The sequence below is a fragment of the Falco punctatus genome, assembly GCF_963210335.1.
Source record: "Falco punctatus genome assembly, chromosome: 15".
In the NCBI taxonomy this organism is placed as follows: Eukaryota; Metazoa; Chordata; class Aves; order Falconiformes; family Falconidae; genus Falco; species Falco punctatus.
Window position 1 is genome coordinate 24195781 of NC_137595.1, and position 9532 is coordinate 24205312.

A 9532-nucleotide genomic window follows, 5' to 3' on the forward strand; every position below is an offset into this window, starting at 1 on the left:
CGAGTGGGGATGTGGGGTCGAGTGGGGGGGTGGATTTGAGAGGGAGGGTGGGATCGAGTGGGGGGCTGGGGTCGAGTGGGCACGTGGGGTCGAATGGGGGCGGTTAGGGTCGATTCGGGGGGTGGGGTCGAGTGGGGGGGTGGTGGAGTCGGGGGGTGGTGTCGAGTGGGGATGTGGGGTCGAGTCGTGGAGTGGGGTTGAGTCGGGGGTGGTGTCGAGTGAGGGGTGGGGTCGAGTCGGTGGGTTGGGTCGATTCGAGGGGTGGGGTCGAGTCGGTGGGTGGGGTCGATTTGGTGATTGAGGTCGAGTGTGGGGTGGTGTCAAGTGTAGGGGAGGGGTCGAGTAGGGAGCTGGAGTCGGTTGGGGTTGTGGGGTCGAGTCGGGGTGTGGGGTCGATTGGGGGGTGGGGTCGAGTGGGGGGGTAGCACGTAATTTATTAGGTGTCCCTAAGCAGTTAGGGGTTTGTTCTCAATGTTGAAACAGAGCAAGGTCTTAAAAAGATTAGTCAGGGTGGGTTTGGTACAACGCTCTGGGTGATGCTCTGTTTGTGTTGAGATAAGATGAAAAACTTTGTGTTGAGATAAGACGAAGACGGCATGGCTGGCCTGTTCCGTTCCACTGACGGTGTTAAAGTTAAGGAATGTAGTCTGAATAATTAGAAAAGATAAGGTGGGCACCTGAAGGAGATAAGGAGACCCTGAGTCAAGAAATCGTTGAACAAAGAAAATTGAAAGGTTTACTCCACCTAGATCCCACCTATTATGAATAGAATGATTAGATGTAGAAATCAAATGAATATATATGTAAAGATGTTGTAACCTCTCATGAAAACTGTATAAATTACCTGACTTTTCACTGAAAACTTTGGGGCTAGTTTGTCCGGTGTGAACCAGCTAGCTCCCCAACGTTGCACAAAATAAATACCTTTGGTACTTACAGACAAAATTTGTCTCGGAGCCGTTACTTTGTGCCATTTTGGCATCAATGTTTAAAAAGGTGCAACTGAATGTTATGGGATTTTCCCCGATGTTTTGAAGGAGTGCTCCGAAGTACTTTGTTTGTCTCCTTCTTGCAATGGCACATTTCCCTGGCAGATCAGCAGCATCTCTCTTGGGCAGCACAGCTGGCCAGATGTCACTCCCAATTATGTAACAAAAAACCCCCACCCTAGTAAAACTATAACTGTATTTTGGAGATGGGTAATTTAATAGTACCAGTTCACAGCTATGCAAGTTCCAATAATGCAAAACAAAAATCAAACACTTCCACACTGTAAGTATTTTTATTGGATGCACATAAACATACCTGTAGGAGAAGGCCTCAAGGACAGGAGTCCAAGTACTGACAGCCTGATGAATTGTTAGAACTTGTAGGGCACAAGCCCTGGGAGCAAAGGAACAAGCTAACTGCAGACCCCTGAGCCGTTACAGCTGAGGAGGCGACCAGAGGGACAGAGAAACAAGTAGCCAGATAAGGGAACGGATGGCACCTATATGTCACTTTGTTAATCAAGAAAACCGCGTAGAAAGAAACCCCCTAATTTTGGAATAGAAGTTGTTGCTATGTCAAAATAAACTAATAAGTTCCTATTGTTTTAACGGTGTGCCTTAAATATCAACCAGTGTTTTTTTTACGCTTAAGATTTAACCAATCAGGGTGTAATATGTAGAAGGTAGAAACGTATCTAATTGCAGAGAAAATCACTAATAAACCGACAACTTGCTTGCATCAAGCTGCGTCCCGTCTCTTCATTCACCGCGTGGTGGCTTCCATGTCTGTGTATTCACAGGGAGATAAGAGAGTTGGGCAGAAAGATGAGAAAAAACAGGATGGCTGCACGACAGGGGAGCAGCGTGTCGGGACCCATCGTAGGGGAGGTGGGAGCATGTGAGCGAGTGGTTTTAACCGATCACTTTTTACCTAGCAAAGCCTGCTATGTGTACGTGTGTACCTTTTGCTGAGAGTATAAATTGCTGCAAGTCTTTCAATAAAGTGGCGCTAACTTGATCACATTGGTCGTGTAAGTTGTGTCCGAGCCTTCTACGTCAACGGGGAGGGGGCTTCCCCAGCGTCACAGCCCTTGTGCCCCCACCGATGCCAGAAGCCAGGCAACACACCAGGATGCAATACATTCTGTATTTGAATTATATTTTTTTCCCCCCAGAAATACAGGAAAAAAGGGGGAAGGGGATACAAATACGTACAGGAAAGGGGGGGGGAGGGGCGGGGAGCAGAAAACACAGGTTATAAAAGGTTTTAAAAAAAAAAGATATTTTTTTCCCCCCCCTACCCCTTTTCCCACCCTCTTTTTATCCCCCCCCCCCCCCCCCCCTACTTTGGGATCTAGGGCTGGCTAGGATGCCAAGGCTCCACCTGTACTGGGAAGAAAGTGTTAATGGACCCCAAAACCACCACCCCTTCACCCCAAAACCAGCCCCAGGAGCCTCAGGGGCCCCTAGGATGCCACCCAGAGCCATTCCCAGTCCTCCCAGTTCCTGCCCAGGACTCAGATCCACCCCTCAGAGAGGATGGAGGAAGGGTCCCATCCCTCCCAGTCCTGGGCCTCCAGGACCTGGGGCTATGTTTTGGGGCAAAAACCCTCAATTTGAGGGCAATCAACCAACTCTGGGAAAACTGGATTAATGCCAGGTCTGGAGTAAAACAGGGGTAGCTCTGGAGCTGGGGAAGTCCCTCATCCTCCCAGTATACCAGGGCAGAACCCACCTTCCTCCCAGTATACCAGTAAACCTCCCCATTCTCCCAGTATACCAGTTAAAAACTACCATCCTCCCAGTATAGTAATGCAAAGTCCCCTTCTTCCCAGTATACCAGTTAAAACCAACTGTCCCCCCAGTATACCAGTTAAAAAATGTATTTCTGGTATACTAGTGAAAAAGAAAAGCTATTCCTCCCAGTGTGCCAGTAAAACCTCTGCATCCTCCTCAGTAATATAACCTTGTCCTCCCAGTACACCAGTGAAAACATGCCTTCCTTCCAGTCCACCAGTTAAAATTCTCATGTCCTCCCAGTATAGGAGTGATAAAGATCAGCCCTCCCAGTATACCAGTGAAAAAACCCTGTTCTCCCAGCATACCAGTTAAAAATCATCCTCCCAGTACCACAGTGAAAAAGCAGCCTTCCTCCCAGTATACCAGTTAAGAACCCCATCTTCCCAGTATACCAGTTTAAAAAAAAAGCAAAACATTTTACCAGTAAGCAAGTCACTAACCACTATCCTTGCAGTATACCACTTAAAAACCCACATTCCTCCCAGTGTACCAGTGAAAACCACCATCTTCCCAGTATAACTGCGAAAACTCTACCTTCCTCCCAGCATACCAGCTTACTCCTGTCCTCCCAGTACTTAAAAAGGGTCTTCCTCCCAGTAGAGCAGCTAAAAAGCCTACCTTCCTCCCAGTATACCAGTTTCCCCCCATCCTCCCAGCCCTCCCAGTCCCCTCCATCCTCCCAGTGAGCAACCGGGGGATGCACAGCCACCACCACCACCCCACCCCTCCCCCCCAGGTGCCCTGTGGCCAAGTGTCCATGGCTCAGGGCCAGGGTCTCCAGACATGGTGGGGTGGCCCCAGCAGCCCCCCACCCTCCCCTGGTGCCTCCTCCTTGGCACAGCGCTGCCGTGAGTCCTCATGGCCGCTGGGGCCACGATCAGAGCCGCAACTAGGGCCATGCTGGGGCCCCAGGCTGGTCCCCCAACTAGGCCCAAAAGTAGGCCCAAAAGTAGGCCCCAGACCAGGCCCATAACTGTGGCAACCAGGACACCTGGACCTGTGGCCAGGGCCATCATCAGGGCAACAGGGGCCATCGCCAGGGCAACAGGGGCCATCGCCAGGGCGATAACCAAGGCCGCAGTCAGGCCTGTGAGTAGGCCCCAGACCAGGCCCAGGAGTAGGCCCAAAGCTGTGGTAACCGGGCCCGTAACTGTGGTAACCAGAGCAGCCGGGCCCCACTGGCAGCGTGGGCAGTCCGTGGCGGCTGGGGGGCCCGGAGGTGTCAGCAGGGCCGGCGGTGAACAGCGGGGGGCAGACAGCCGTAGGGCCCAGGCCCAGACGAGGAGTCTCTGCTGGGATGGCCTGCAGGAAACGGGCAGCACGGGCCAAACACTCCCGGTAGCCGCTGCGGTAGCGCCGCAGGAACAGCTCCTCCGTCCTCGAGGGCTCTGTGCCAAAGAGAAACATGGTGACCACCTCTGCCGCCACCCCCTGCCCTGGCACAGCCCCGCAGCAGCCACCGGAGAAGCCACAACATGGTGTCCCCTGGGGGCTGTGGGGCAGGGGTGGGGGGGTCCCCAGGGTAGGGGGAAACTGAGACACGGACCTGAGAGGGGCTGCACCCGCAGGAACTGCACTGTTTTCTGCAGGATCTCGGCCTTCTCCACCTTGGGGTTTCGGAGGCGCTGGGGGGTGGGGGAGGGGAGAGAGACAGACAGGGCGGGGGAGGTGAAGGGGGGACACATGTCACATGAACCGCGACGGTGGGGGGCAGGGAGGGGGGTAGTGGTGGCCACAGGGTCGTGACAGAACCACCATAGGGCCCCAGCAGCTCCCCTGTGAGCAAGTACTGGAGGGTGCCTTCCTATCGCTCCAATAGTGCCCTGATAGTGTCACGATAGAGCCCCAATAGTGTCCTGATAGTTTCACGACAGAGCCCTGATAGCGCCCTGATACAGCTTCTCAATAGGGCCCCAATAGTGTCCCGATAGTGTCCCAATGAAGCTCCCCAATAGGGTCATGATAGAGCTCCGACAGAGCTGTGATACAGCCCCCCAGTAGTGCCCCGATAGTGTCCTGACAGAGCCCCGAGAGCGCCCCCCCCCCGGTGGCAGGCGGCACCTGAACAAAGCTGCAGCCGCAGTGACAGGAGACAGGCGTGATAATCGCAACAGAGCCTCGAGAGAGCGCTGAGCATCAGGACAGAGTCACGACAGTCTCCACAGTCACAATACAGCCACAACAGAGACTAAATAGTCTTGATCGGGTCACAACAAAGTCATAACAGAGTCCCGACAGATGTGATAGTAATGACATTAACCTGACAGAGCCCAGCCAGAGCTGTGAAAGCCTCAACAGAGCCAGAACTGTCACAATAGTTGCAATAATCATGATAGTGCCACAAGGGAGACTTGACAGAGCCCTGAAGATCATTACAGAGTTGTGATAGGGCTGCAACAGCCAAGATAAAGCCACGACAAAGCCGTGATAGTCATGACAGTATCACAATAGAGCCATGACAGGGCTGTGACAGTCATAGTAGAGCCCTTATAGAGCACAGAGTCATGATAGTCACAATCGAGAGCTGTGAAGAGCCACAAGAGCCACGACAGCACCACAACAGAGCTGCGACAGAACTGAGAGTTCTGAGTTGTGACAGAGCTGCGACAGAGCCACAATAGTTCTGTGACCGTCGTGACAGAGCCACAACAGGAGCCGCAACAGCCCCATGACAGAGCCCCGACAGTGCCACAACAGTCACGACAGAGCTGCGATAGATGCAGAAGAGCCGCGATAGTTGTGACAGGCCCGCAATAGAGGCACGATAGTCGCGATAGAGCCTCACCTCGTCGCAGGTGGCTGCTAGCAGCAGCAGCCGAAGCCGGTCGAGGCTGCGGTTCATGCGGTCACGGCGACGCTTCTCCATGAGCGGCTTCAGGAGCTGCCCGGGGGACGGGGGAGGGGGAGGGGGGCAGAGTGAAAGTGAGCCCTGAGCTGGGCCTAACTGGGCCAGGGCCAAACCAGGCCGGGTCACAAGGGGAGTCAAACTGGGATGGGGTGGTTTGTACTGGGACCAAACTGGGATGGGGTTAGAGCATAGGCTGGGCCAAGCTAAGCCGAGGTTGAAGCAAACCCGCAGCCAAACCGGGCCAGGGCGTAATAGAGTTAAACTGGGACGTGATGGGTTAAGCTGGGGTTAAACTGGGCCAAAATGGGCCAGGGCTGAACTAAACCGGGTCGGGATTAACTCGTACTGGGTTGGGTTGGGGCCAAACTGGGGTGGGTTGGGGCCAAACCAGATCAAGGCTGGGGCTGAACTAGGCCAAGTCCAACTGGGTCCAACCAAGCTGGATGGGGGCTGAACTGGTCCAAACTGGACCAAAGCAGGACCAGGTCAAACCCAGGCTAAAATCAGTTCTAGCTGAACTGGGCCAAGATGGACGAAGCCCAGTGTGGGCGAGCAGAGGCAAACTGGGGTGAACTGGGCCGATCTGAGCCAACCAGGGCCAAACCAGGTTGAGTCAGGACAAAGTTGGACTGGGTTTAACTGGGTTCAGATGAACTGGGCCAAGCCGAACCAGACTGGGCTGAGCAGGGCTGGACTGGGACAAGTCTGGTCTGGGTAAGCCTGAGACTGAGCCTAAGCAGGGTGAACTGGGGTGAACTGGGCTTAACTGGGCTAGATCAGGTTGAAACAGCCTGAAATGGGCCAAGCCAGGTCAAACCGGGCCAACGTGAGCTGAACCAGCTTGAACTGGGTCAAACTGGGTCAAACCAGGCCAACATGAGCTGAACTGGGTCGAGCTGGGTCAAGTCCTAACTGGGCCAAGTTCTAACAGGGCCAGACTGGGCAGAATGGGACCAAACCGGGCTGAGTGGGGCTGAACCAGGCCAAGTCCTAACTGGATCAAACGAGGTCAAACCAGGCCAAGCCCAAACAGAGCTGAACTGGGTCAGGTCCTAACTGGACTGAACTGGACCAAGCCTGAATGGGGCAGAACTGAGCCAAGTCCTAACTGGGTCAAATGGGAAAGAACAGGACCAAGCCTCAAACCAGGCTGAACTGGGCCAAACCCTAACTGGACTGAGCTGGGCCAAACTGGACTGAACTTGGTCAAGTCCCAGACAGGCCAAATGGGGCCAAACTAGGCCAAGTCTACACTAGTCCGAACCAGTTAAAAGTCCAGACTGGGTTGAACTGGGCCAAACGTTAATTTAGATGAACCAGGCCAAATGGGGCTGAACCAGGCCAAGTTCAAACAGGGCCAAACAAGGCCAAATGGGGCCAAACCAGTTAAAGTCTAAATCAGACTGAACCAGGCCAAACCCAGACTGGGCTGAACCAGGACAAATGGGTCCAAGCCAGTGAAAGTCCCAACCAGACTGAACCAGGCCAAACTGGGCTGAGCTGGGACAAAGGGGTTACAAATCAGGACAAGTCCCCACCAGGCTGAACCACGCCAAATTGGGCTGAGCTGGGACAAGCCCAGACTGGCCTGAACCGGTCCAAAGGAGTCCAGGCCAGGCCAAGCCCCCACAGGGATGAACCAGGTCAAAGGGGTCCAAACCAGGCCAAGCCCCGACTGGGCTGAACCAGGCCAAATTAGGGTGAGCTGGGCCAAGCCCCGACTGGGCTGAACTGGCCAAAGGGGCCCGCTGAAACAGGCCAAAGGGGTCCAAACCGGGCCAAGCCCCGACTGGGCTGAACTGGGCCAAATTAGACTGAGCTGGGCCAAGCCCAGACCGGGCTGAACTGGGCCAAAGGGGTCCAAACTGGACCAAGCTCCCACTGGGCTGAACCAAGCCAAACTGGGCTGCGCCAAGCCAAGCCAAGCTCAAACCAAGTTCTGAACTGGTCCAAAGCCAGACTGGGCTGAACCAGGCCAAAGGGGTCCGAACCGGGCCAAGCCCCGACTGGGCTGAACTGGGCCAAATTAGACTGAGCTGGGCCAAGCCCAGACCGGGCTGAACTGGGCCAAAGGGATCCAAACTGGACCAAGCTCCCACTGGGCTGAACCAAGCCAAACTGGGCTGCGCCAAGCCAAGCCAAGCTCAAACCAAGTTCTGAACTGGTCCAAAGCCAGACTGGGCTGAACCAGGCCAAAGGGGTCCGAACCGGGCCAAGCCCCGACTGGGCTGAACTGGGCCAAATTAGACTGAGCTGGGCCAAGCCCAGACCGGGCTGAACTGGGCCAAAGGGGTCCAAACTGGACCAAGCTCCCACTGGGCTGAACCAAGCCAAACTGGGCTGCGCCAAGCCAAGCCAAGCTCAAACCAAGTTGTGAACTGGTCCAAAGCCAGACTGGGCTGAACCAGGCCAAAGGGGTCCGAACCGGGCCAAGCCCCCACCGGGCCGGGCCGGGCCGGGCCGCTGTTACCTTCCTGTCGCCGTGGGGCTCCGCAGCGCTGCTCATGGTGCCGGGCCGGGGCGAGCGGGTCTGGCCCAGGTAGCCCAGGGGGAGCCTTTATGGGATGGGTGGCCCCGCCCCAGGGCGGGGGGGAGGTGGGAACTGGGAGTACTGGGGGCACTGGTGGCGTTGGGGGGAGGGGAGGCACTGGGACCGCTGTAGGGACTCTTGGGGACATTGGGGGGAGGGGAGGCACCGGGGGGGGGGGGAGCAGTCAGTGCGGGGGCACTGGGAGGTTTGTGGAGGTACTGGGAAGAGAGGAACTGGGGGCAGTGTGGGGGGGAGGGGGACCACTGGAGGAGCACTGGAAGTACTGGGGGGTGGGGGGAGCACTGGGAAGGCAGTGGGGGGAACTGGGAGCAGCAGAACAACTGGGGGGACGCTGGGAGGGCACTGAGAGAGCACCGGGGGGAACTGCAAGCAATGGAAGAACTGGGGGGAGCACAGGGAGGGCACTGGGGGGAACTGGGAGCACTGGGAGGGACAGAGGGAGAACTGGGGGGGGGACACTGAGGGGAACTGGGAGCGCTGGGGTTGAAATCTGGGAGGAACTGGGAGCACTGAGGGGGTAGCCGGGCCGGACGCGTGGGGGGGGGGGGTGGGGTGCTGGCACGAGCCCGCCCGGGACCCCGGCGGCCCCTTTGATCCCGCACGTGGCCGGCACCCGCCGCGGGGGGGAGGGGCCGCCCGGCCGCCTGGGCTCCCCCTCCCCGTGGGAAAGGAGGGGGCCGGAGCGGGGGGAGGGGGCCTGGGAACCCGGACGCCTGAATTCTCCCACGCTTGGGGGCGGGGGAGGGGAGGGGTAGCTGACACCCCCCGCCCTTCCCCCACCTGCGGACCTTTTGGGCGCATTTCACGGGGATTTGGGGCCGGGGGGTCGGGTCAGGTTTCCGATGGAGGGTTATGCTGCCTCCCCTCCCCCCTCGTCCCCCCAGCCCGGACAGCTGGGTCCCACTGGGCGGCGGGGATGGGGGGGGGGGGGGAGCGGAGAGGTGACAAATGGCGCGGAGGGGGGGGGGTGGTTGACAAACGGCCGGAGGTGGGGGGGGCCGTGGGGTCCCCCTGCCCGCACATGCCCAAACCCCCACCCCCCTCGCCGGACGCCTGGGTCCACTGGGGGGGGGGGGGGGGCAGAGGGGAAGGGAGGGTCCTGAATCGCAGCCCCCCACCCCGAAGTGGCCGGTGGGGGGAAGCAGGGCGCCCCCATCCCCCCCAGGGACCCAGGGTGCCCCCATCCCCCCCAGGGACCCCCCATCCCCCCCAGGGACCCAGGGCGCCCCCATCCCCCCCAGGGACCCAAGGCGCCCCCATCCCCCCCAAGGAAAGCGGGGTACCTCCTGCCCCACCCCCCTCCCCGAGCGACCCGGGATGCCCCCCCCAAAGGGTCCCAGGGTT

General features: G+C 57.6%; 1 protein-coding gene across 2 annotated transcripts; it reads right to left on the bottom strand.

Moving 5' to 3' along the window:
* Positions 1-2320: 2320 nt before the first annotated feature.
* Positions 2321-8331, bottom strand: HES7 (hes family bHLH transcription factor 7). Of its 2 annotated transcripts, XM_080365580.1 has the most exons (4): positions 8108-8331; positions 5575-5670; positions 4336-4414; positions 3474-4177 (listed from the first exon to the last, which is right to left on the bottom strand). In XM_080365580.1, exons 1-4 carry the CDS (start codon positions 8141-8143, stop codon positions 3552-3554), a joined length of 837 nt encoding a protein of 278 aa, XP_080221706.1. In that variant the 5' UTR covers positions 8144-8331; the 3' UTR covers positions 3474-3551. The 2 variants fall into 2 exon arrangements, with proteins under 2 accessions (XP_080221705.1, XP_080221706.1); XM_080365579.1 differs by having other exon boundaries at positions 2321-4414.
* Between the last annotated feature and the right edge of the window lie 1201 nt (positions 8332-9532).

Excerpts from the sequence above, each read along its gene's own strand:
- HES7 (XM_080365579.1), bottom strand. The coding sequence starts at position 8,143 with ATGAGCAGCGCTGCGGAGCCCCACGGCGACAGGAAG. Across the intron at positions 5,671-8,107 it reads AGCCCCACGGCGACAGGAAG|CTCCTGAAGCCGCTCATGGA; the intron begins GTAACAGCGGCC and ends TCCCCCGGGCAG. Across the intron at positions 4,415-5,574 it reads TAGCAGCCACCTGCGACGAG|CGCCTCCGAAACCCCAAGGT; the intron begins GTGAGGCTCTAT and ends CCCACCCCCCAG.